Source organism: Culex quinquefasciatus, chromosome 3, assembly GCF_015732765.1.
Source record: "Culex quinquefasciatus strain JHB chromosome 3, VPISU_Cqui_1.0_pri_paternal, whole genome shotgun sequence".
NCBI classification, from domain to species: domain Eukaryota; kingdom Metazoa; phylum Arthropoda; class Insecta; order Diptera; family Culicidae; genus Culex; species Culex quinquefasciatus.
Genome location: NC_051863.1, coordinates 144,171,449 through 144,199,109, shown reverse-complemented (window position 1 = coordinate 144,199,109; position 27,661 = coordinate 144,171,449). Strand labels below are relative to the sequence as shown.

The window sequence follows — 27,661 nt, the reverse complement described above, 5'->3', positions numbered from 1 at the left end:
ATTTGAACTGAACCCGGTACAATATGCCACTTAGTTTGCCAAATATTCAAAGCAAAATGTGTGTTAGTTCAGGACACAAACTAAAAGCGGTGCATTGGGAGTGGGTTCGGGGTTGTTAGGGTAGGGCGAGGGGAGGAGCCTAAAATCTTTATTCACTTTGAAATTCAGTTTGGCATAAAAGCGTGTGTAGTTTAAATGTTAATTATACAGATATAATGCGGATTATATTACTCATAATTGGTTCAACGAGGGCAGGAGCACGAGGCGGCATACCAAAAGTGCGTGTATTTGTGTGTGTGTGTGTGTGTGTGTGTGTGTGTGTGTGTGTGTGTGTATGTGTATTTTACTAACGCGCGCAGGGTTAAATGTACAAATGCAGCTTTTAGTGGGCGGTTGGCTGGTTATATGTATCGCTAATGTGGCAAACATATCATCACACTCGGTTGACAAATTTGTTGGTGAATGCAAGCAAATGGCGGCGGTGTACATACATACATGTACAGATACAGAAGCGTTTTGGTTGTCTTTTGCGGTTGTTTGTGGCTCTTATTGAAGTTTTATTAATTGTGGTTTGTTGCCGTTGGTTTTGAAGCAGTTTGAATTTATACAATATCCCTTTAGGGATTGTTGAAATTGAATGAAATATAACTGAACTAACATTCGAATCAGTTTTTAACATACGAAGCATTTATCAAAAAATATGTAATTTAGTGTAGAGCGGATTCGTAAATTCGAATGGAACTGCACTCAAATCAGTATATCCGAATTCGCTAATTGGAACGATTATTTGATTGCTTCTTTTTTTTTTTTAATTGTTTAATTGTTTATTTACATTCATCTGACAATGTTTGTCTTAATGAATAAAAGTTTGAGTACGGTTGATTTTATCACGAAAACGGACAGACGATTCACCAAATTCAAACAAATCTTCTACTGCTGTGAAGGCTCGGATCATGCTGGAAACTGGTTCGTTGAAACCATAGGCTGTACGGTGGAATCTGCGGGCTAGTAGCGTTGAGTCACGAAGCGTTCTTTGCGGTGTGCGGAAGTTGATAAGAGAGAGCAGATTCGGAGAGTCAACTTCACCGTTCAACAACTTAGCAACAAAGTTGCCTGCTGCGTTGTACGCCTGGACTGAAGGGGTTGGATGTTCAGCAGCCGACATCGAGCTGGATACGGAGGCAAATTAACTGGATCCCTCCAGGGCAAGCTTCTCAGGGCCCTCCGGATGAACCGCTTCTGCACACGTTCGATTCGCAAAATCCACGTTAGCTGGTAGGGCAACCACACAATGGCAGCGTACTCTAGGATGGGCCGAACGAGGGAGCAGTACAGTGATTTCAAGCAGTACGGATCTCGAAAATCCTTCGAAATTTTGGAAATGAATCCAAGCTGCCGATTGGCCTTGGAAATCACCGAAACTCGTTGGAGGTCAAATGTCAGCTTAGGATCCATCAAAACTCCAAGATCTCTCACTTGGTCAACCTTTTGCAGGACGACTCCATCGATGCTGTAGTCAAACGGGATCATCCGTTTGCTACGTGTGAATGACATGACCAAGCACTTGGAAATGTTTACGACGAGCTTGTTGCGCCGACACCAGGAGACGAACATGTCCAGAAGAGCTTGTAATCGACAGCAATCATCTGTTGTTTTGATCGGCAGGAATAGCTTTAGGTCATCAGCGTACACAAGGGCGCAACCAGGTCCTAGCAAAAACAGCACGTCGTTGAAAAACAGGATAAATAGAAGCGGTCCCAAATTGCTTCCTTGCGGTACTCCCGAATTGTTCACAAAAACAGCTGAAACACTCGTCCCTAGACGAACCCGAAGCGAACGACCCACCAAGTAAGACCGTAGCCAGTTTACCAGTTGTACAGACAAGCCGAGGCGAGAAAGCTTACGCAGCAGGACGTTGTGGTCGATGCGGTCAAATGCGGCCTTGAGATCGGTGTATATCACGTCGACTTGCGCTTTGTTCTCCAAGTGGCCGATGCATGTTGAGGTAAATTCCAAAAGATTCGTGGTCACCGAACGCTTCGGGATGAAACCATGCTGATCATCGGACAGGTAGCGCATAGCTTGACGCTGGATCACTTTGCTGACGATGATCTCGAACAATTTGGAGGCTGCGGACAGGTTCGTCACTCCTCGATAGTTTCTGACGTTTCTTTTGTCACCACTCTTGTGCACAGGCACGATGAATGACTGCTTCCAAGTTGACGGGAACGTTTGCTGGGAAAACGACTTGTTGAAAATGGCCAAAAGAGGAGCAACTAACGCATCAGCACACCGGCGGTAGACCACAGAAGGGATACCATCTGGCCCTGGGGAGAAAGACGACTTTAGCTTTGCTAGCGCTTGCTTTACCATATCAGCTGACACGTCGAATGTTGAAAGGTCAAGAAGGTTCTCGGGAACGTTGTTTGCAGCAACCGCAGCTTCCTCGTCAGTGGCGCAACCTGCAGCAAAAACACTTTTGAAATGCTGTGCAAACAGATCACAGGACATCTCTGGAGATCCAGACTCGTGTTGGTCAAGAAAAACACTGTCAGGGATGTCTTTGCTCTTTCTTTTCGCGTTCACAAAGCTCCAAAACCCGCGGGGATTACGCCGAAGGTTCGTCTGGACACGCAACACGTACGACTTATACAGTGTAGAGTTGAGTTTCCTGTATGCATCGCTTGATCTCCTAAACTTCATCTTGTTGACAACAGAGCGACGACGGCGCAGCGCTCGCTGACATGCGTTCTTAAGTCGTTTCATTTGCCTCAGACGGCTGTTGCTCCAAGCGGGGGACACGCGGGGCTTTACTGTAGGCACGTGTTGATTCATCCAGTTCCAAATAATGCTGCAAAAGGTGTTAGCCATCTCATCAACACCAAGGTTTGTCAAACATAGACTCCAGTCTACGCTGAGCAAGAATGTCGTCATAGCAGCGAAATCGATTTTGCGGAAATTTAGCAGGCGCAGCGCTGGGTTCGCCGAGTTGCCTCTGCGTTCCTGAGGTCGCTTGAAGATGGGAAAGTGGCAGACTAGGGGAGGATGATGCGAATCAACCGGTAGCGCCAGAGCAGATGCAGCCACATCCACAGCGACGGATCTCTGCGACGAGCAAAGACGAGGTCTAGAATCCGCCCAAAGCAATTATGTACCAGATTAGTTTGACACAGGTTGAGATAATCCATTCCATCGACCAAAGCCATGGCGGATACGGCAGTCAGGGGGCTCGTTGGGCGAGCTGTGCTGCCAATCAGCGACCACTGAACATGGGATTGATTATAGTCGCCACAGACAACGGTTGTGTGGTCTGCGCACCTCGTACCTCGCAACTCATCGATGGTCGCAATGTGCTCATTGATAAGATTAACATCAGATCTCTTCTCAGGTGGAACATAAATGGCACAGAATAGAAAATTTTCGCCCTGAATGCTCGCTGCTACACACAATTGCTCAAGTTCATTGCCCCGAGCTGTTTCGACTTCGTGTGCATTGCTGTAGTGTTTAGATACTGCGATCAAGACTCCGCCAAAGCTCTGCTTCTCGCTGTTCTTCCGGCTCCGGTCGCAACGAAACACGTTGAATGCTGATCCGAAGAGTTGCAGTGATGTGATGTCGTCTTTCAAATTCGTCTCCGTCAGAATGATTACATCGTGCCCACAATCTTGCGATGCTAAGTACATGTCGTCAATCTTCGTTCTGAGGCCTCTTACGTTTTGATAATAAACGCTGATTACGCCATTTGGAACAGCAGGCCGCTGCAAAGTGCAATCATTGAGTGCGGGAGAGTTGGGATCAATGCATGTGTACTCGCCTGAGCTGGCAGGCCGGAAGCCCCCGCATCCTTGACCGCACACAGCGCCGGGACGACTAGGTGAGCTCGAACAGACATATTCACCGGAACTGACGGATGGCGCGACTGTGACGGGGGAGCGGGGGCATTCCACATTGCCGTGGTACGTGCGTCCCGGATGATCAGCAACTTCAGCGTCAGCACCGTGAAGATTTTGCTGGCGCTCGGCATGAGATGGGTGGAAATGGCTGGAAACCAAAGGATCATCAGGGGGCGGAATTGTACTGGGAAAGTGCAAGTACTTGCCTGAGAGCAGGCTGTAGTTGACCCCGCTTCTGGTCCCGTTCACAAGGCCGGGACGACTGAGATGGCTGGAACTCGAAGCGACGGAAGCGGCGAGGGGCTCAGTTGTGACGGGGAAGCGGGGATCAACCTTAATGCCTCGGTACATGCGTCCCAGACCATCCGCAACAGCAGCAGCGTCAATCTCTGGCCTCGGCATAACATTGTCGGCGGTTGGCAGCTCACTGTAATGTAGCGACGCATCAAGGCGCGGAATGGTTCTTGTCGAATGAATGTACTGTCTTAATTCGAATACTTTTGAATAAGCGGACATTCAAAGTAACAAATCCGCTCTTTACTTGTGAATCAATGGGGCATCCCGCACTCTTCAGATAAGTCTTTTAATTATCTATCCACATACAAAAAAGCAACCCGGAAATCTTTCTCGTTTAACAACACTCAATTTTGTCCCATCAAGTTCTATTTATCTCACTTAGGTTTCGATGTTTTTTGAGAGTGTCGCCATTTTTTCACAACTTATGACTTATTGGAAAGGTTTTTCATATTTTGCATGTGTTTTTGGAATTCAATTTTTACAGATTTCTTCCATGTATTTCTCTAAAATGCTAAATAATTTTGACTGTTTTGCCAGATTTTTGTTATCAACCCCTTATTCGAAAGGTTTTTTTTTTAATCTCTATTTAAAAATGAAAAAATATAATACGATTTTTTGCACTTAAACACAAGTACATTCTGGACATTTTTATGTACAGTGTAATTTTTTTATTTGTTTTATTTTTTTTTATCTGATTCCAAACAAAATCGAGTGAAATTAGAAAAAAAAATTCGACCCCTCTTTGATTTACGTGAAACTTTGTCTTGAGGGGTTATTTTGGTCGCTAACCACGAATCCGAGGTCTATTTTCTATATCACGTGACGTAGGGGTGGTACGACCCCTTTCATTTTAGATAGAGATTTCGATAAAGATTTTTTCAATAATTGGCAACCTGATGCAGTTGATGATTTGGAAATTTGTTGTCAAACACAGTAAAAAAAATCATGGTAATATTACATCTGGGAAGGGTAATTTTGTGTAATTTTATCGCTCTTCTGGTGTATTTTCTCTTTTTAAGTACAATCTCAGTAAAAAATTACATCATAAAAGTGGTAATATCATACCTTCCCAAATTACACCATCCAAATTTACACCATTATCAGTAGTGACATTAGGTCTGGGGTGAGATTGAATCATACCAAAATGCAGAAATTTGTATGCCCAACCTCACCCTCCAGACCCGTTGTCACCCCTGATGACGGTACCTACTCAACAATCCGTATTAACGTACTTTTCATCGAAAAAATAATCAAAAAAATTGTTTAAAACTTCTGCAATTTTTGTTACTCAATCGTAATATTTTTGGGTTGTGTCATTGGAAGGAAAATTTGATGTACTTTTTTGATCTGCAAAAAGGGTACATTTTTGTATTTAGATTTTTGTTTATAATTACGTGATTTTTAACTTTGAAAGGCTATTTCTTAGAGTGTATGAATGTTCTACAAAGTTGTAAAAACGACAATTAAAAAATATAAACAAACGATTAAAAAAAAAAACAACATATTTTGATTTAATGTGGTTTAATAATTATCCTGACCGTCAATAAAACAACTTCAGTTTGTTTTTTTTTTTTCTTAAAAAGGGTGTAGCTTAAAATGTAACCATTGGATGCAAATTCGGCCGAGAATTCAGAATCAGTAAAATTTGGAGACTTTGGTATTTCTGATGGACTTTTTGTTCATGCATGTAAAAATCACAAACAAATATTATTGTTATATTTGTTTTTGCAAAGGCTAATTTTTTTTAGGTCTAAACGTTGTTTTATGGAACGAAAACGTCTCTCATAATATTTGGTATAGATCAGCCATCAATTGCGTATCTTTTTTTTAAAGAATTTGTTTTGTTGTAAATGCAGAATATGAAATTTCCATATTCTAGTTTTTTTTAAGTATAAAAAAAACAATCATTCAACTTAAATATTTTTTTTTAAATTGTATGTAATGATGACAATATTAACCAGGGAATGGTGACAGATTTTGTGTCAACAAAATGGTGAATTATCATCAGGTTCACATTTCTACAAATTTTGCTGGGTAAAATTACTCAAAAAAGAGGTAATATTCATTAAACTAAATATTCATAGTTCAAAAAAAAATTCTGTGTACAGTACGTATAATCAAATAGAACTTGGAAAAAAAATTAGGTATTGTTTTTATAGAAAACATTTTTTTTGTATTAAGGTGGCTAGATAGTAGGTAGTTACATTTTTCCATTTATAAAAAAAAACGATACAAACTTTATCTTTAAGAATAATAACCAATTAAGATCATATTTTGTCTAAAGTCTTCTATTATCTGGAACGATATTTATTTTTTAAATATTTTTACGTATTTTTAAACCTCACTTTATTGTTTTACGTTCCAACAACATTTAATTATGGTTGATACCAAAAAATAAAACCATTGTCTTGGAATCCTAACAAATAAGCAAAAGTTTATTCTAGTTGCTTAAAAAAGGATTACATTGAGAGTAAACTTTTAGACGAGCTGTTGATGTTCAGTAAGAACAGTAAATTTATTTGAATTGAATCAATAGAACTCCGTTGTATCGAATATTCTTATCTTTTTTTCAACATTCTTTAATTTTGGATAATATCCGGGAAACGGGAAATATTCTTAGGCGAAACATATCGTTTAAAAAAATGTTTACCTTCCTTGTTTTGAATAATTTTACTTTTACTTGTGATTTGAATTTGAATTTTGACAACTTTTTCTAGCAAAAACTTATTTTTTCTTAGCTTAGTCTTTGTTCTTATTTGTAGTACAATTATATCGTTAGCTTTTATTCCTTCCCACTCAGAGCCAATTCGAGATCATTATCTTGGTTCCCTAATGAATTCTCTGAAATCAATAGAATTAATAGAACTTAGAGATGAAATTCTACGCAAGGCAAAATAAGGGCCAATCTTGTGCAAAGAAAATTGAAGACAAGTTTTTTTGAGTAAAAAAATATTGTTGCTTAGGTGTAATCATGGTTGTGAAATGGTGTAACATAAAAAGTAAATATCTTGTTTGCTTTAATTATCGGGAAGCTTGAAAACACATCTCGAGAGATCAAGTAAAAATTTAAAAATAATTAAACTTTAAAATGAAATTTTCCAACCCATTTTTTTTAAATCTCCTATCTTTTTTTCAATGCCTTTTAAAAACTAAAAATAGTTTAAAAAAATAACTCTTCCACGATATTTATACGTCTTTTGGTAATAGTTTGCTTGAAATGATACATCATTTTCAAATCAAGATTAAATATATGGTCTTTAAAAAAACAGCGGAGACGCATGGTGATTCGTTATATAGAGTTGCAATTTTTGATCAGAAAGTTAAGCTCTTTTAAACTACAGTTAAAATTGACTTCCAGACCGTAAAAATCAAACAAACGAGATTGGCAGCTACAATGATTGGTAATTGTTTGCCGGTGTTTAATATCCCTCTATCACTGAAAGGGCAGCTTTTGTAAGTATTGCCAGTACCAAGTGCTTAATTAAAATCAAACAATTGCAAAAAACACCAACGGCAGCAAACGTGGAAGTGTTTCCAGCACGAAGAGAGGGTAGTGCTAGCTAGCTGCATTGTATCGTATGTTGATTGTTGTCGTTACGGCATGGCAGTGCCTAAGTAGAAGGGTGCATGTACATATTTTGGGACTGGTTGGCGAGGTGTTCCACGTGGAAGCGGCAAGCTTGGCAAACATGGGGGGCAAAAAATATACGCAAAAGTTGTGGTTATTCTTTACTTTTCAAGCTATACAGTTTTAAAGGGTAATTTTCTGTAGTTGGTTCTAAATAAAACTTGCTCGAGTAGGTTGTTGTTGAGTAAATATTTGCAGTGCATGGTTCGGGGGTAGGTTAGCAGGCAGCATACTATTGATATATCGATTGTAGCATAAAAACACTATTTTAGCGGGTTAATATATAGGTGATGCACACCACGCTGTGGGTCTACGACTCCTGGTTTGCTGGTTGGCGGTTTGACCGACGGTTTTGTTTCTTTTTCCAGTACATGACCTTTTAATCACGTCTTTAGTGCCAATTTGAGTTTCAAAATAAATAAAGCCAAAACCAAAAAAGCTCAAAACAGAGAAGAACTAACACCCAGGACGGGACTGCTTAAGGTGAATGGGAGGGAATATAAGTGGGTGGGGAGTGCTTTTTTTTGGTCGTTACATGATGAAATGGCGCGATTTGGAAACGAAAAAGTTTTTTTTTTCAAAACTAAAAAAATGTGCATAGTAAAACCGGTGTACTGGGGGGTGTGAGTGAGTGAGTGTTTATGTGCAGGGGGGGGTTGTGACGGAGGGGGGTTGGTGGGTTTTCTGCCAAAGCGCTTCATAACATACGGTGCCGTCGAGGGAAAACAATACAATGTACTGAAATAAAAATCAGTTCCAGGACAGAAAAGGGCGTTCTGTGTTTGCAGTTGATATTGATTACTTTGACTAGTTTTATTTTGGTTTGCAAATTTGTGGGAGCAGACTTATACACATTTATATCGAAAAGCGAAAGTATTGATGCAGTGAGACAGAGGCAAATTATTACGATAAGCTTATATCGGTGGGTTGTGGTTGCATCGCTGAATTTGAAAATAAAATCAATTGTGTTCCAAAGCCATCCAACGGAAACGCATCACAATTTTCATTTGAAAACTAATTGAAATATTTTTATTTATTTTATTCCTTATTGTATTTAAATATCCTTTCTATTTAAAATTTGTAGACGTATCAACATTGTGAAAGAAATTAATTTCTATGTGTGATATCTTCTTGTTTTATTTTATTTTGTCACGGACAAGCATTAATATAATAAATCTTATGTTAAATTTGAGTAATTTAAAATCGTAAATAAAATTGTTGTGATTCGTTAAAAAATTGCAAGCAATTATTTCTCTTGTAAGAGAAATACCTTTTTGCAAATCGCAAACTTTCCATTGTATTTTTTCATTTGGATGAAATTTTGTCCATCGATTCCTTAGATCTATCAAGCCAATTTGCATCATTGTTTTCTTCATACAAGTCTCTATACAAATTTGGGAGATGTACCATATAACGGGGTTACATTGGTAGCCAGGGTGACTTTGATAGGTTTGAGATATTTCCACAAAATGAAGAATACACATTAAATACGTATGGTATGGAAACAAACTGACCTTGATAGAGAAGTGTTCAAAGTATATGAAAAAGGAGTTTTCAACATATTTTGAAATGATTGAAAAGTTTGTTAACTTTCATTATCAAAATATGACAAATAGTATTATTTCAATACTCTTAAAGTTTAATGTTTTTCTCAATGAAATTTAGCTCGCACCGGTAAACGGTTTGCATCATCGGATTCTTTGGAACATTTTACACTAAGATCAGTTTATACTAATTCTTAAATTACACGTTTTGTTTATTTTAAATAGAATTAAAAAATATCGTCTGATTTATGGGCATTTTCAATAGATTGGTTTTGAGGCAGCAAATGATGTTATTATTATGAAAAAACTATGAATTTTGATCAAATTTGGAACTTTATACTTACATAAACGTAGATTTATATACATTTCATAGAAAGTGAATAAACTTAGTTAAACAAACATTTAATTGCAATATTTCATCATATCATTTCATTTTGCAAATTTACAGCCTTAATTTTGTAAGAAACACATTGACTATCAAAGTCACTCCGAGTTTTTTAAACAATAATTTTCAACGAAACTATTTTGCAAAGGACGATTTTGTGATAGATTTGGTATCTTTGGCAATGTTTTGATTAGGACTATACGAGGGACAAAATCAAAATAAAAAATTCTTAGGGTTGAAGAATTTTTTTTGCGGAAAAAAAATCGTTTGGTACTGTACAACGAAAATTCACAAATACTCAAAATATTTTTGAATTAACTAATTTTTTTTTTATAAATACAGGGGATTACGTTTTGAGTTGTTTCCAGCTGATTGCACTTTAAATAACGTTTAAATTTTGACGTTTTTTGAAAAAAATGTATTGTGGCTTTTCGGACGGATTTTTTTTTTATTTTCGTTATTGAAACATGTCGGCGTTTTACTGGAAACGCGTTGTGTTTAATACATATATTAAAATAAGCAATATACATATCTATGAACCATATCAATAAAATATTCTAGCACTATTTTGCAATTTTTATTTTATTTGAATTTCATTTCAAACCCTTCAATTCAAATTAAACCTTTTCCCAATTTTCAATTTTGTCTCATGTAAAACTGTAAAGCAAAAACTCACAAAAATCAATTCAAATAAAATCTTAAAAAAAAAAAACTGGTAACGTCAACAAAAATGCAAGAAACTTCCCATTTAATCAAAAAAGATTATAAATGTTTCTGTCCTGTGTATATATGTTTAGAAAACTTTAAATATGAAACCTAAGGAAAAAATGCAGTTGTTTACTAATAATAAAAAAAACATGATTTGAAAAAAATATTGTTACTATCCAAAGATAGTGAAAAGTGAAAATTTGTTTCAAAAACTTTCAAAACAATTGATTTCTATTAAGCTTTTCTCTGAGATTTCGGTCATTCGATTTTTTTTGTATTTTTTAAATCCGGCTGAAACTTTTTTGGTGCCTTTGGTACGCCCAAAGAAGCCATTTTGCATCATTAGTTAGTCCATTAAATTTTCCATACAAATTTGGCAGCTGGCCATACAAAAATGCTATATGAAAATTTTAAAAAATCTGTATTTTTTGAAGGAATTTTTTGATCGATTTGGTGTCTTCGTTGTTGTAGGTATGGATAAGGACTACTCTAAAAAAATGATACAAGGTAAAATTTTTTTTGGTGATTTTTTATTTAACTTTTTGTCACTAAAACTTGATTTGCAAAAATAAAACTTTTTTTTTTACTTTCTGATTTGTTTTAGGGGACATCAAATGCAAACTTTTCAGATTTTTTTTACCTTGTATAATTGTTTTTTCAGTGTAGTCCTTATCTACAACTTTGCCGAAGACACCAATATTTTCAATTTTCATATATAATTTTTGTATGGGCAGCTGCCAAATTTGTATGAAAAATTATATGGACAAACTAATGATGCAAAATGGCTTCTTTGGGCATACCGATGGCACCAAAAAGTTTCAGCTGGATTAAAAAATACAAAAATTATAATAAAAAAAGACATCATAGAGAATGGCTCTATTGCATCTTCATTTCTCCCATCCCCCAAAAAAGGGTGAATTTTTTACCGATTGAGAAACGCTACATAACTTTATTTTTCATATATAGGTTTCAAAAGAGGCAATTTTTTCATGGTCTTTTACAACATTTTTCTATATAAGTCGTTAAAATTTTCTATAAAGTCCGTATTCTTACAACATTCAATATTGAAAGTTACAAAAATTCTTCCAAGATTACGGAACATAAAATTTACACCATTATATCTTGCAGTTTTACGAATTATGAATCATGAACCATAAATTGTTCCGAATTTGTTGGATTACTTCAAATGGGAAACTATATTACGTGGTTTGTATTAGATTCATCAACTGAAGTTCACCAATATTATCGATTGCAAAATTGATTGCATCGCGGATTCTCTGTTCCGCTAACCACTGCTGTAACTAATGATACATTTCTTTGAAGTTTGCCACATTTCAGCTTGGAAAATCCGTCTCATCCATTCCCAAGCGTCCTCTTTTTTATGCTGTCGATAATTAAAAGTCTCCCCCACCTCCAATATGGATCCCGATGGGGCTGCTGCACGAGGGTGAGGTATTCAAAGACAGTTTCTGCAAACGGCGTCGTCGCGGTGTGGTTCATTAGTGTGACAAAGTTCCCTTCCTGGCCAGGATAACCGGGTTACATAGTTGGGCGATTCTCTACGAAAAGTGATTTTAGAGTTTAAATTAATGTTTATTTTATAAAAGTACTGTAACTTTATGGACAGATTTTTAATTTAATTTTCAAATGAGTCATTTTTCAAATCTTTGATTCATCAAATAAACAATTCTTCAATTAATAGATCCTTCAATACCACAATTCTCCAACTTTTCAACTATTGTTAACTATTGAATTCTTTAACTCTTCAATTCAGGTCTTAAAATCTTCAAATCTTCTCTTGCTGCTTCGCTGAGAATCACCCTCTTGTGCGATGGTTGACCCGGATTTCCCATGCAAAAATTGTGTGACGATGACTTTTCGCACAGGATGGCTTCAGAAAAATTCCCGGATTCGGGCGCAAATTGCAGCGCGAAATTGAGCGTTTTGCACCAATGCAACCATAGATTTTTTTTTCATCATTCACGATTCATACAGATTTTTTTTTACGAGTTCTTCGAGCAAAGCTTAACTGAGCGCGCGCTGTGCAAGATGAAAGGGTTTTTTTTGCTGTCGTTGTTTTTCTGGTTGTGTTCAACGGTGAGCTTTTGCCTGGATTTGTTGCGTACGACGGTTGTGTGGGGGGAGTAGTGAGGGGAAAATTTTCTGCTTCATTTTGAAGTGCATTCCTCCATTTCCTCTGGAAAATTGGTGGAGGAAAATGCGCGGGAAAACGGTTTCACTTTGTTTGGTCCGAGAGTTGGAGACCAAAAGTAGGGGGAGGTTGGGCCGTTGGGAAATCCGCCTTCGGGATTTCGCGAAAGCTTTCAAATTTTCCGGAATTTTAGTCCAGCGAATGCTTTACACAATTTTCCTGTTGCCGTCGTGCAGGGTAACGTTGTTGAGCGGCCTAAAGTTGAGAAATTTTTCCGGTAAAAAATAATGCGCCCCTAGAAAAGTTAGTTTCTCTTGCATGAGAATTTTCTGGCTGGGGTTTTCAAAAACTAGTTTCTACCAGGTAAAAAAACGTATACGAAAAGTAGTGGTCTCTGTGTGTGTGTGAGTCTAGTGAGCGAGATGGATTTGTGGAAAAGCTGTGTTCTGCCTCGTTTGGTGTTCCTCCTCACTGGATTTGCACATCATTTGGCTTCGAATTGTCGGATGAAAATATGATCCACGAAGGAGTTGAAATGCACCCCGCTAATAAAAAACATTGTGTTTGATGTGGAGCTCCGGATGTGGTTTCCAGGCCAACCGCTTCAGAACGAGAAATTTCGCTAGAAATACACAGCTAGTGAAAGCTCAATCATATCGATTTTTTGTTTCGTTGATTGATGGATTTTAATTAATCGAATGGTTAAGGTTTTCCCGTTACTGAGAAACTTTGTAATTTTTATTTGCTGTGAAAAACATGATTGAAATTAACTCTGAATAATTTTGAACGGCTTTCGGATCGGTTGACATTCTGGCGATTTTGTAGAGCAAAAAGTCTTGAAAATTACATAATTATATGACATCAGCAAGAGAAACGGTTCACCGGTAATTGAAAACAGTATTGATCGATTCGAAAACAATTAAAGTTTCTTAGTTTTTGAACATTTCAAAATGTATAAATGGAAAAATCAATAGTAATGCTGAATCGCAATAAGTGTGTCTACAAAATTTACTGCTTATGAACTGTACAATCTTGCTTAATTTTGTAGATAACAATAATTTGCATGGTCCTGGTAGAATTTTTTATCTGTTTACATTTAGATGTCTCAATATCTGCAAGTACCATTGTGGAACCATAGCGAATATTATTTTGAATATAAATGTTAAATGTTTTCGAACTGGCCAATATAAAAAAAATGTATAAAACAATTACTAATCAAACTTTGGTGACTTCGGAAAATGTAATTTTTTTTTATATATTTTAATTGGGACCAAAAAGCACATTTTTATCATCTATTCATCAATATAAGTCTTCATACTAATTTTGGGAGTCGTCATACAAAACTGTTGAGAAGGAATTTTCACGTCGATTCGGTGTCTTGGTCAAAGTGAGCATTTCGCTTTTTAACACAAAAAATAAAATTTTCGAAAAATAGTATTTATTTTTGTACATGTTCAGAGTTTTTTTTTAAAAGGTCCTATAAAGATATGAAACACAACAGTTTATAGGACCTTTCCAAAAAAATTGGGGAATTGGACGGGCTTTTTGGTGAAAACATTGAGACTGAAAAATCAAGTCTGTCATATAAAATTGCCAAAGTCTACCAAAAACCCAATTTTTTCATCATTTTTATTTTTAAAACCGCTGTGACTTCACAAGAATTGGACATAGGACAAGGATGGAGACTTTTATGTGCAATTGTCTGGGGAATCGATTCCCACTATCGGTTTTTGAAAAGTTTGACGTTAAGACCACTTAAAAAAAAAACAGTTTTAGTAAATAATTTTTGTATTTTTTTAGGAGGGACATTCCATCCTGCATTTTTCGTTAGTCTTTTTCTAACATTTTAGGCTATTTTCACAAAAATTCTGAACGAAAAAAAATCGTTACATCTCCTTAAATTTTAATTTATAAACTTAAAAATTGAAAAATCTCATAAAAGTGGCGTGTATTTTTTTTAGAAAGCCCGTCCAATTTCCTACAAGTTTGTCTTTTTGACATGCTTTCTGTTTACACGTTTTCTCATACAATATTACAGACAACTTTATTGAAAACACCAAATCTTCACAGCTAAAAAAGTAGTAATCCAGCCGCGTGTAAAAGGCCTGGGTGTAAAATAAATATTGCATTATTTTATGCAATTTTATGTGATTTTACACTCTGAAATATGTAGCCCATCAGTATGGGAAACCTACTTGACCGAAATGTCAAGCGCATATATGTGTTTATCGTTTCCATTTTTCATCGGTCTGATGGCCGAGTGGGCTAAGGCGCCAGTCCTTACTATTGGTGCTGGGTTTGAATCCCGTCGGTTGCATTTTTTTTTGTGTTTGCAAAAATTTTACATGCAGTGTGTAATATTAAGTGTTTATTTTGACGAAGGTGATGTGCATGCTTTTGCATGCGATTTTACCATCGGATTTTTTGCTGTATTTATGAAAATTTCTGCGCAAGATACAGATTTTTGAGCAGACATTCCGAGAAAGACGCGTTCCAACGTTTGAATACACGAAAAACAAGAACACGCATTGTAAACAATAAAAAACTTGTTTTGTTTGGCTAACCATTAACTGCATCGTCCCGAAGTTGAAATTGAATTTGGTATTCGGGCATGGACGTGTGACAAAACATCCTCTGAGTAAATAGCCTGTAAAAAGTTGTCGCACTTGCAGAACAATGCACCACGGGATTGAAACTCGTCTGAAAAATCTGTATCATTTTCTCAATCAAAACGGTGGCGCCGCGTGGTGGTAGCTGCCCTGTTTATTACACTGTGAAATTATCCATGGCTAATCCAAGGAACCAAAAGGTGACAACAGAAATGTCCGCCCAAAAGGGGTGCTGCAAAAAACCTTTTATTTAAAAAAAAAATCCTAACAAATCAGCAACGAATTACAAGTTTGATAGTCGAACTACACTTAAAAGTTGGTTTTGTTATTTGTTTTTGAAAAACCGCATATTTTTTAACAAAAGTGCCAAAAATATTCGTAACTACCATTTGCCTCTTGGTGGCGCTTTGTGTTAGTATGTGTGTGGTCGACGTGCACGCAGAACACAGAACAGTGAGAACTAGCGAAAATGCCTCACTTTCTTCTGACACAAGTCGCCATATTGAAATTGCTTGAAGATTCATACCCGTGAATGCACGGAGATTTTAAGGATTTTTTTAAGGTCAAAAAGTGAGGCATTGAGAGCTGTTCAAAATGGCACCACTTACGCAGTTTGTCCTAAAATCATGAAAAATAAAAAGGATACTTTGAAAATTTTACTTTTTCACTGTATCTATTTTTTTTAATTTCTCTATTGATAACTCACATCATTGCCAAGGATATCAAACCGATCAGAAAAGCGCGTCTGGAGACTCAGATGTTCATGGTGACGTTATATTTTTGTATGGCCAATCTATTTGTTTTAAATGAGTGCCATGCAGAAATTGCACTTTAGTTCAACTCAGCTCAGTACGGGTATTCTAATAATTATTTCAGTGTAGTTTGGTGTCAAGCTTATTTGATCATAATAAAATGAATTTTTAACAGATTTGTTTGAAAACATTGTATTTTGAGGTTGGATTTCTCAAAATATGGTAGGTAAAATGTTTTTACTTGTTTTTTTTTGTTTATATTTAAGAAAACGAGACCTACTGCACATATTTCATTAATATTTTTATTGTATTATTTAAGAATAAACAATTTTAACTTTCGATTAAAAAACCTTTTTAACATTGTGTTTTATTGATATTAATTTTTCTGTGATAATAGGCACTCATAATCTATTTGGTTGGAACCAGTATTCTATTCTACAATATGTAACAACAACATTAAATGGCTGATTCGAAGATGGTAACAATGCTAAATTTCAACGTTTATTTTCTAATCAATTTATGACGAGTTAGGGGGTTCATGAAGTTTGGAGTTTGGTTGGTTGGTGCAGTAAAGCGAACAAGTCATTTTTCGTTCCAAAGAAAAAATACAGAATGCTTGTTTACGGAATGTGGGCGGAATGTTTTTTTTTCTTGGTGAAAATATCGATATTGAATGGTAGACAAACATCACAAGCAGTTATCATATAGTTAGTTGTAGCATTGGGTTGTGATATGACGGGGGGGTGGTTTTAGGGACTTTGGGGGAACATGGGTGAAACTGATAACGGAGGAAAAGTTGAGTTTTTTTTTCATAGTAAAATTATAGTATGTAAAGAGAGAGAGTGAGAGAGAAAGATAAAAACACTAGCGTTCGTGAGTGGGGTTTGCGGAAGCCTTCTGTCCAAAATCGAACCAAAACCGTAATCAACGCAAAGAAATTATAACCTCTAAAAAGTACGTTCAAAATACGAACTGAAGAAACGAAGGAGCAGAACAAAGACGGTAACAGTGAAGCAGTGAAGCTTTTAGTCAAATACTGATTCAAGCAAGGCTTTCTTATATGTATTGGTGGAATTGGGGGATTGTTTGGGGGCAAATCTTTTTGTTTTCTAGGGGTGTTCAACATGCACGTCCGTTTTCGTGAACCAAATGGCACAATCGGGACGGCTGGACCGCGGAAGGGTCGGACAAGCGGAGACTTTGCTGTTCCGCGGAGGAACCGTGTGGAGATATTTTCATTCCGATTGTGGAGAACACAGCTTTTTATTGTGGAGAAACAGACAGAAGTGGCAGTTTGGTGTTAGAGCGAGATAGAAGGAGAAAGAGAGAGCGGTGAAGTGAACGTTACTTGAAAGTGTGACAGGCTGACTGCTCTAGGGTTGTGTGAGTTCCTCACACGCTACTTTGAAATCCGAAGGTCTACGGCATGCGAGCTCTACCGACAGTTAAAACAACGAAAAATTCCAACATGAACAAAAGAGAAATAACGGTGTACAGTGAGAGAGAGAGAGAGAAGAGAAGAGAAGAGAGAAGGAGGATCGCACAGGGCACGACGGCTGAGTGCGTTGCTAGAACTGGTTGCGTGCGCGTAGTGGAACGCAACCACTGATAGCGTTGCGTTCGGTGCCGTTGAGCCGCTTGCGGTTCGAGGTAAACAGAAAAGGATGCTTAGGAACCTGTATGGTTCAGAGGAAGAGGCTTTAAGCGGACCGGAAGATCCTCGGCTGAGAGAGGGTCTACGGCGGTCGAAGAAGGGAGAAGGTATTTAGCTGGAGAGAGTTTCAGGATAGACGAGAGCAACTGAAGGTAGACGGAAAGAAAGAAAGACATAAGTGAAGAAAGAAAGAGTAAACAAAGAAAGAGTTGGTGCACGAAAACAATTACCTGGTGATCGGCCGCAAACCCACTGCGTGCCAAAGCAACTGGGAAGGGACACACAATGGTGGTTATAATTGCGCGTACGAGATTAAATATATATATATATATAATATGTATGCATCGTAAGATTTTGAAAGTAAACGAATGCAGGAACGGGTGCGGTTGTTGCAAACAGTGGCATGACTTTACTTTACCTTTTACCTGTAACGACGCAGTGAACTTCACCTCGGCCGCTGGATTGCTGGCGACGCACGTGTAGTCGCCGGAGTGAGCCGCTGAGAGGGAGGGAATATTGAGGAGGGACGAGTACTGATCGAGAGTGGACACGTTGGCCCCGAGCAGAGAGGACAACGGCTCGCCGTCCTTGAGCCACTTGAGGGAGAGCGGCGCATCACCCTTGGACACGCCGCAAACCGTACGCGTTCGCATGCCCTCGGCCAGCCCGTCTTGAAAGGTAAAGGGCTCGATATTGGGAGGAACTGAGAGTCAGCTCGACACAAGGTTTCATTGTATGTTCCCGACATTTGGTTCCCACCGTGTTCAAACACAGTTGTGGCAGTAGTTGAGTAGTAGTAGTAGTAGTTTTGGTGGTAGAGGTGGTAGAAGTGTAGTAGAGTTCAACGGAAAGAGAAAAGAAAAAAAGAAAACACACGTGAGTGATGATTGACATTAGCACGATACGGTTACCATTGACGAGCAGCGCCTGGCTGTCCTCGGTTTCAGACGCGGAGTTGCGCACCACGCACGAGTAATTCCCGGTATGATCCGCCGACAGATTCTCAATCACCAGGATCGAGTTGTATTGATCGACCTGCGTTACTGACATGCGCTGGCTCGGGTCGATCGGGCGTCCGTCCTTCTTCCAGTTGATTGTCAACGGAATGTCGCCCTTGATCACCGAACACGTGATCGACGCCCGATCGCCGACGTTCAACGACAGGGTCGCCGAGTGAAACGGATTCAGCTTCGGCGGTACTGGAATTCAACAACGATCATTAGCGGAGCCGCAAGATCAGCACGCCTCACCAAAACCCTGACCACTGATCTTCCGGCTCAAAGCAAAAACCCAATCCCCAAAATAACCCCAAACGTCCTCCTCTTCCTTACCTATCACGGTCACCTCGCCGCTCCGTCGCGCACTGTGACCCTGCTTGTTCCGGGCCCAGCACGTGTACACGCCGGAATCGAGCGCCTTCTGCACCTCCTTGATCTCGAGCGTCCCGTCCGTCTGCACCTTCTGGCGCATGTCTTCCGGGAGCTCGCGCCCACCTCGCTCCCAGTGGATCTCCTCGATCGGGTAGCCGGCCACCGGACACTTGAGGTACAGCGTCTGCCCGGCCACGGCCGTCACCTTCGGGATCAACCGGATGTACGGGAGACCTGCGGATCGTTGGGTAGAGTTAGTGTTGGAAGTAGGGACCCGGAGTCGGAGTCGGCAAATACTCAATACTTTGTTCGGAAACTGAAGGCTCGGTATAGAAGTTGTCTTAAGGAGGTATTACACTATGACAAATAAACAAACAAACTCGCACTTTTATGCTGGTTGACGTTTCTGCAAACAAATGCAGGCAAACAAACAAAGCAAATAGTTTGTTTGTTTGTCATATTCTAATACCTCCTTTAGAAGTCAAAGCCGGAGAGGAATTGAAGCTAACTAGCAATTTCGGCCTTACCGTAGATATTTAGCCGGGCCGAGTGGGACGTTTTGCCGGCGCGGTTCTCCGCCACGCACGAGTACTCGCCGCCGTCCTCCACCATGACGTGGCTGATGTTGACGTGCGAGATGACGTCCCCGTGCACGGTGACGTACTGGCCGATCATGAACCTGGAAGAAGATCAAAATTGATTTTGTTTAAGTCTTTGCTTTTGATGGTTGAAGGTGTCAATAAAAGTTAAAAATTATTTTCTTTTAAAATGCTGGCAAACACTCAAAAAAATATTCACGTTGAAGTTACGTGAAAAGCTATGTGGTATTTTTCCACTAGAGTTTTCATGTAACTTCTAACCAGGTGGTCCTAGTAGAAACGGAATTTGTTTGGCCAGATCCTTTCAGGTTGGTTCTACTTAACTAAATTTCATTTTTTGTGTTTAACTATTTATCCCAAAGGGCCGATCTAGATTAAAGTCCTTGGAAAGGTCCCAAAGAGGCTCAACGTCAAGTCTCCCTTCCAAGTGTCTCGATTGCGAAATTGAAAATTTACTACACCATCACTAATTGATGTCATCTTGTACCAACTCGGATGTCCTAAGGGCCGAAGAAACAGGACGACGACGACCTAGTTGTCAATCCCTCCATCCCCCCCTCCCCCCAAACACTCAAACGCAAACAAGGACGAATCTCCCTGTTTTTATCACGCCGCAACATCATTACTGGCAGATTTGTGGCAAACTATTAGAAATTCTCTCAGTCATTGTCTGTGGTCTTGGCTGGGCCGGACCTGGTTCCCGTATCGGTCTCTTCCACCACACCTGACCGGGGCGCCACTACATGAAGATAAACGGACCGTCCCCTGGCATCACGTTGGGCATTTCCGAGCTTAAAACATTGATAGATAAATCCAGGAAGCTTCGTCTCCCCTGGGCAGTGGGCTTTCGCTTGACGAGTGATTCTCTGGGAAATAGGAATTGTTTTTTTGCTTGCTGAAAATTACAGTGTTCAGCTACTGTCAAACGCGTCTAAAAGAGCTGTGGTGAATATAAAATTTCCGTAGTGAGTTTTCCTCTATTCAAATTGACCGTTATTTTTCTGAGTGATGGATTTGAAATAGATTTGAGTAGTTTTATCTGTGGTGCACTGGTGATGGAGAAGCTTGGTATTTTTGCCTACAGATGTCTCTGCTTTCCTAATGTTTAAGGTTTATTGTAAGATTTGAACAGTTAGCTATCTTTTAATTAAGTTACCATGCCTTTACGGAAGATCAATAGAAACTGTTTGAAGTGTTTTTTCCTAATTTCTTCAAATATTCAATCGAATAAATCTACATATTTATTGAAATCGCTCATAATAACGAGGAAATTTCTAATTCTAATTCAGAAAAAATCATAGTTTCAAATTTTCCTAAAGAACTGCCCTCCTTCAATCCCAAGCCCAAGGAAGAAACAAAAGAGAGCACCTCCCGGGAAGAAGAAACCAAGGAGAGGGAGTGGGTTCGAGGCTTGGAGCCAGCGGACATGTTCGTTATTGCGTATATACACGCTTCAACGGAAGGAGAGAGCTCTTCCGGTCGAACGACGAGATCGGATGGCCATCAGGCTTTGGGCGCTTCGATCCGTTTTCAGTTGGCTTTTCATGGCAAACGGCAACTCGACCAAACAGGAGAGATGCAAAATGCCTACCTTTGGGGTGGGAAGAGAGGCGGGGGGGGGGGGAAGGGGGGGTTAGGACAATATGGCTTTATTAGCTATTTGTGGAGAGGTACGGTATTCCCCTGAATCGATGAAGAGAAGATACCGGGCAGTTGGATGTGCTTTCCGGATGATAGGGTGATTCAAAAGTAAATTTTCAAATTTGCAGAGTTTGAGATTGTTTTTAAAATTTAATTTATAATCAGCATAAATACCTGAAAGAATTCGCCGATCATCAAACTCTATGTCAATCCATCCAGTTATCTACAGATATTCCGAAGTAATTTTCCATCAAATTCTACAAAATCCAGCATTGACAATTTATACAAATTCCACTGAACAATATCAACACCACGGGCCATGATTTGTATTTTATTATAATTATAAACAAATTCAGATACCTATTCCAATGATGTATACAAAGTTGCTTCTGGGAGTCAGATTCAAAAAAATTTACAGCATCTGGAAAACAAAATTCTGAAAATTTTATTCAAACCAAAATACTACAGGCAGTGTTGCCAGATAGTCATACTTTGAGAAATATGAAATAATCTTCAAATGATACACAACTACGGTAATAACTTTAACCCAAATTGACAATATGAGGCCTAATAAAGTTCTTTTAATTCCACTTAAGGGTGCACAGCAACCAGGTATGTTGTTGTGTTCTATTCCAAAATTGTAAGGCGTCCAAATTTCCCGGGTTTTGAATTTCCCGGGAAACGGGAAAAATATTTTTGAAATCCCGGGAATTCCCGGGATCCCGGGAAATTTTTGAATCAGTCATAAAATCAATGTTTGTATTATATTTGTTGTGTTTTTCAAGCTTAAAATCATAGAATTAGCTCAATCATATTAATTAGTGATTATCTTCACTTCAATCTAAACAAGGACGACAATTTTTAAACAGCCTAAATGATATTAAAATATTTGTTATTTGTTGTGCTTTGGATTTTAAATGAACTACAATGTGATTCAAATTAAATAAAGTTGATTTAATATTTTTTTATATGACATGATCAGAAAAGCTTGAAAAATTTCTTTGAAAATATCTTTTAAAAAACAAAGAAACAAGAAATGAAATGACACAAGTCAACGTAAAATTTTAGATAAGTTTTGAATTTCATGTTTTATATAACAAAAGCTTTTGCAACAAGTGGCAAATCGAAGATTTTTTCACCACGAGTCGTATATATCTCGATTACTTTTTCAAAATATCCTATGTAAGAGATCATGGCGCATTGGTTGTTTTGAAAAAGTCATCTAGAAATACCAGAAGTGCTGGAAAAACAACATTTGTTGCAATCCCGAATTGAAACAAAAAAATTACTTATTGATACTAGAAAAGTTCAACTTTCACAAAAAAACTTTTGCAAAAAACATATTTTAATATTTATCTTTAAGTTACTACCGCCAACTAGGAAAAACAGGAATACAGTCTGAATAGGTAAGGAGATTTTAGAGCAATAAATTTAAAAATCAGTGTTCTGAGAATTTGTTTTGTTCTGTTCCTGTTTTAACCAAAGTCATTCAAAACATCATGCAAAAAAGGCTAAATAGCTGTATTAATACGTTTCATTTATCCTGATTTGCCCCACATCCCAGTGTTTGATGAAAAATAATTGATTTTGATTTTTTTCCAAATTTATTCAATCTTTTAAAAATATATAAAATCAAATAGGAAATATTTAAAGCGCTAGACATTTTGCAGATCGGTAAACTATTTTTTACAGTTTTCCCTAATACACCAATTTAATGCTGATATATGCCGAATACAAATTATTATGCTTTAAAATTATTATCGATTATAAGGTATTCAACTATTTATCTGTTTCCACAACTAAATCTGAATTTCCAGACCAAATTTCTTTTTTTATTTCGGGAATTCCCGGGACAAATTATACAAAATCCCGGTTATGGAAAATCCCGGGAATTTTGTCCCGGGATTTCCCGGGATGGACGCACTACAAAATTGACAAATTTACGGCCCAATCCTGCAAAAACCTGATTGTCAAAAATAGTCAAACTTCGTCGTAAATTATTTAATAGACAGTACTTTAGGGGATGTACATAACATTTTATCGACATTTCCCGTAGTTTAGAAGATACTAAAATCTTCAAATAATAAAAATCTTGGTGTACAAAACTTTGGCTGAAGTGCACCGTTAAGTAACAATAACATACGGAAGTATTGATAGATATTCAAACGATACGTCTTATCAGAATGGTTTTTCAAAAACTTTCCAACCATGTACAGAATGTTGGTTTTGGACTTAAAGGTTCTATAAATCTCAATTAATCCACCATATCATAGAACAGTGTTGCCAGTTCTTCAGTCATTACAATTGATCTTTTATACAGATATACCAAACGAGTTCTGAACATAATTGTTAGCCAAATACGCCTTTTTTACCTTGATAAGTGCTATAAATTCCACTAAATTCAAGATAACATTGGGCAGTGTTGCCAGATTTTTTAAAAATTGCTTTTTATCAGAAAAGTTAAAAAATAAATATATCAAAAAAATGCACAAAATGTTAATCCCGGAAGTAATTTTCAAAAAACTTTAAAACTCAAACTGTCAGGACAGTGTTGCTAGATAAGTTAACTTAAATTTCACTTCAGTGCTCATAACATTTGACTGTTAGGCAAGATATCTAATACCACCTCTCATAAACAAAATGTATTTCGTTAAATATAACTTTTTTCATAAAATATTTTTCATTACAAATGAATACTTTGAAAATAATAGTAAGTGTATCTAATTAAAGAAACACGACAGAAAGAATAAAAAAATGCATTTCTAAATCTTTTAAAAATTTAAAAAGTTCAGCTTGCTTCACTCTAATGAAATCCAGTAATCCAGCAGAAGGATTAGAGAAAAAAAAAACACGAGGTGACGCAATGAGATTAGTGCCAGGAATAGAACACCAAGATTAAATTGTGTCACCCTGGCCGGACTATCTCGGTGGACTGGTCCATGTGGATGCTGGCTGCTGCTATCGTAGCTACGAGAGCAGCACATAATGAATGGAATTTCCGCCGAAAGTGGAGAGGCTTGGTCACATCAACTATTTATCGCTGTCGAGGCGTCGAGCTTTTGCGAGAGACTGATGGGGCCAATGAATAAAATGGTATCATTAATTCAACCGGAGACCTTATTTGAAATGCATTGCGTATCGATTTTGTATCGGGATGGTAAGACTTTGTTAATTCTACAAAATAACAATTTCCAAGCAAAATTCGCTCAAAAGTTAGCACTTCCACCCTTTCCCAGAATGAACGACAACTTTCCGAAACAGTTTAAAAGGAAATTACCACAAAACTGCTTTTATTTGAATTCATTTAGCCTAGACACACTCGCACACACACACCCACACACCTTCCCCTTTCTGTCATCCGGTTAAATTCCGGGCGGTCCCCCTCGCAATAATCTTGCAAAGTTAATTCACACTGACTGGGGTCGGGTAAAGTTTTCCCTTTTGCCTGCCCAGAACACACATACATTTCCTGGGAACTTTGACTTTGACTCGGCAAAGCTTGTTATCCGGACTAACTTTCACCTTGTCAGCTAGACACATCCCTGGTGAATCTGGGATCTGGGAACAATCTTCGAGAAAAGGGTCGCCGGACGTTTTAAGTTATCTCTGTAAATTGTTATTACCAAACCTTGTGTAGCAATTGCAGAACATTCGATGACACAACAAAAATGCAATACAAAATTAAAGCGGCCAGCCCCACTGTGTTATGTTTACCGCAGAGAAGATTTTGTGAACGGGTCACATTTCACAGAATCTACAGGGGAGGATCGATGCGTGGACATACCGTACCAAACGCTTCAAAGCCTAATTTCCAAAATATGAAAACAAACATTATTAAAAAATGCATTAAACAAACATTTCCCCAGAGATTTGCCCTAATATGAAAGAAAGGACCGACCCAAATATTGCGTTTGCAGATTGTTGGTATGTTTCTTGCCAAGTTTTCCAAATAAACTTGGAAGGTAATCTCTGCACACATACAAAAACAGTTAACTCCTCATCTCGAAACGCTCACACATGAGACGACGATTTCCTCAAGTGGCATCAGCTCTCTCGAGCGTTCGACAAAGTTTTAACTAATTTAAATTTTCGAGAGTAGTGCCGCTGAACTTTGAATCTTGTCGCCACTACACTCAAGAGCGAAAGAGATGAAACAGTTCTTGGGAAAGGGGTTTTGCAACAGCTTTGGCGCAAGTTTTCGCCGGGAGCCCCCGACAAATCCAATTATAAGGACAGCAGATTAAACTTTAATATTTCATTCGACACGGTCGGTCGGTCGACGGGGTGTTGGATTCTCATATATTTGTGAATTCTTGATGTGATTCTCGGGTTGCCTTGGGTTCGTTTGGGAATGACCTTCGGAGCACATATGGCCACACCGGGTTGGGAGGGATCGTTTGGGGTTCAGTAAACTGTTCCTCGTAAAAGTTTTAGGGTAACTGAGTTGACTGAACCGCAGACAAGTTATGTGTGTGTGTGTGTGTGGTCCAATCCAATACCCGCTATCCGGTAGCGAAATTATGGGAAAGTATAATTTGTATCAGACTGTGTACATGCCGAATGCTGATACAGCTTATCTCAGTCCCGGGTATTAGGTGGTGATAGCCCTCGCGCTGCTTCCAACGACCCATTTCAGAATGACAGAGCTCCTTGCGGTCCAATTCCGAGGTCGCTGGGCATTGTTCGGCCCCGCCTAAACATAGAAGCAAGCATCTGAAGAAAACTCGATCTATATTTAGACTTCCAATCCCCTCAGGCAAATCAGGGATCAGCGCGTATTTAATAATATAAGAGCGTATTTAATAAGAAGAGATAACATGTTTCAACACTACGGATCAATTCACTGCTAGAGTGTAAACCTTCTGATGGCCGACTGCTTAGCAGTCCCAAACCACCACCAATCCAAAGGTGTGAGTTCGAATCCCACCTGATTCATTTTAGTTTTTATTCATATTCAAAGTCCTGATTCCAAATTTCAAAGGTACCGACCGGGATTTGATCCCTGAACCTTCTGCTTGGGAGAGAGAAGCCGTAACCATTAAGCCACGGAGCCGGTTGAATGGGACGTGGTTCTCTGTATGGCTTTTTGCGAGATGAGAGCAGAGGACAACAATCATCTCAACGTTTCCACTTTACCCGGGATAACGACCGGCAGTTCCAGTTCACGATGATTTCCCTTCATATGTTAAAAACCACTTATGATTTTGGCACATATTCCGTTTGTCAACGTTTCCTGTCATTACTGGCGGGAAAAATCTACGTGGAATCAGCTGTGCAGACCTCATGTGTGACAGGAATGCAGGTTGAGCGACTCCTACGGGCGACTGAACCGCAGACAAGTTATTCTATCAAATGATTATGGAATTTATATGGAAAAAAAATCTCTCCACGAACCCCAAAAACCACTAATGCTGTAAAATTTCAAAAATCCACAGCAATGAAACATCAACATTCCAGCAAAGGGGTGAAATTTCTCACCCCTTCCTCCCAGGAGTTGGTGGTTGGGTTGCGTATAATTAAGTTTCGAAAGCCACAGTCGGAAAAACAGCTTTCGACACCTCCGCTCCGTCGCTCATAAAGCGAGCTTCACCCACATAACCTCATCCACTCCGTCGGGGGGACAATCAACGTGTTGGCTTTAGGTAACCTCCGTGGAACTACCCACACTCCACTCTGGGAGTCTCAAACCACCAGTAGTATGCTCATATTGAAATTCTGAGTAGAATTTGACAGGGAGGTGAAAAGATTGATTTTTAATTGTGTTTTTTCTTTTTTTAACTTTGTAAAGTTACAAATGAAAAAAAATCTCTAATTTTTCATGATATCATCTTCACTATGCAAACAACAATCTTTAAAAAACTAGCCAAAATAATGTCATATTTAATCAAACCACAAAAATTTGAAAAATAAATCAAAAAAATGTCAATATTTCCATAATTTCTCATATTTATCATATGATTATATCAAGAGATTTTGGCCACACTTGTTGTTACAGCAGGAATTGTGCATGTCTTCTACAATTAATCGTTTTTTTATTTAAATAGAACTGTTGACAGTTAAACTTCAATCAATGCAATCAAACGAAAATGATTCAAATCACATTTTAAATTATTATTGTGTTTTTAGTTATTTTATAATAATTAAAATAATTTTAAGAAAATACGATTTATGGGTAGTACGGCAAATGGCACGTTGGCGTTTTTAGAGTAATTGTATACTGCCGTTCTACGCATAATTGTCCCATGTTCAAAAAAGTGCACCTGAGAAAAACGCGATTGAAATTTTTAGACCTTTTTTGTGTTTCTACGCATAATTGTCCCGTGGGTCCCTATTCACCCCATAAGTCCCTAATCATCCCAGCTAGCAGTTTATCACTCTTATTTTTAATCCTCTTGCAGGTAAACAGGTAAACAAGACACAATACTTAGT

The 27,661-nt window shown here is 38.2% G+C and overlaps 1 protein-coding gene across 11 annotated transcripts in view; it reads right to left on the bottom strand.

Moving 5' to 3' along the window:
* LOC6038871 (Down syndrome cell adhesion molecule-like protein Dscam2) overlaps positions 1 to 27,661 on the bottom strand; it is an 82,237-nt gene that overhangs the window by 10,449 nt on the left and 44,127 nt on the right. For 6 of the 11 annotated variants that reach the window (XM_038258945.1, XM_038258948.1, XM_038258947.1 and 3 more), the window contains exons 7-9: positions 19,520 to 19,671; positions 18,954 to 19,226; positions 18,534 to 18,821 (exon numbers count right to left, since the gene is read on the bottom strand). In XM_038258945.1, the coding sequence (XP_038114873.1) occupies positions 18,534 to 18,821; positions 18,954 to 19,226; positions 19,520 to 19,671 (713 nt within the window). Of the gene's footprint in view, positions 1 to 18,040; positions 18,326 to 18,533; positions 18,822 to 18,953; positions 19,227 to 19,519; positions 19,672 to 27,661 lie in introns of all 11 variants that reach the window. The other 5 variants (XM_038258952.1, XM_038258946.1, XM_038258953.1 and 2 more) reach the window with 1 other exon arrangement.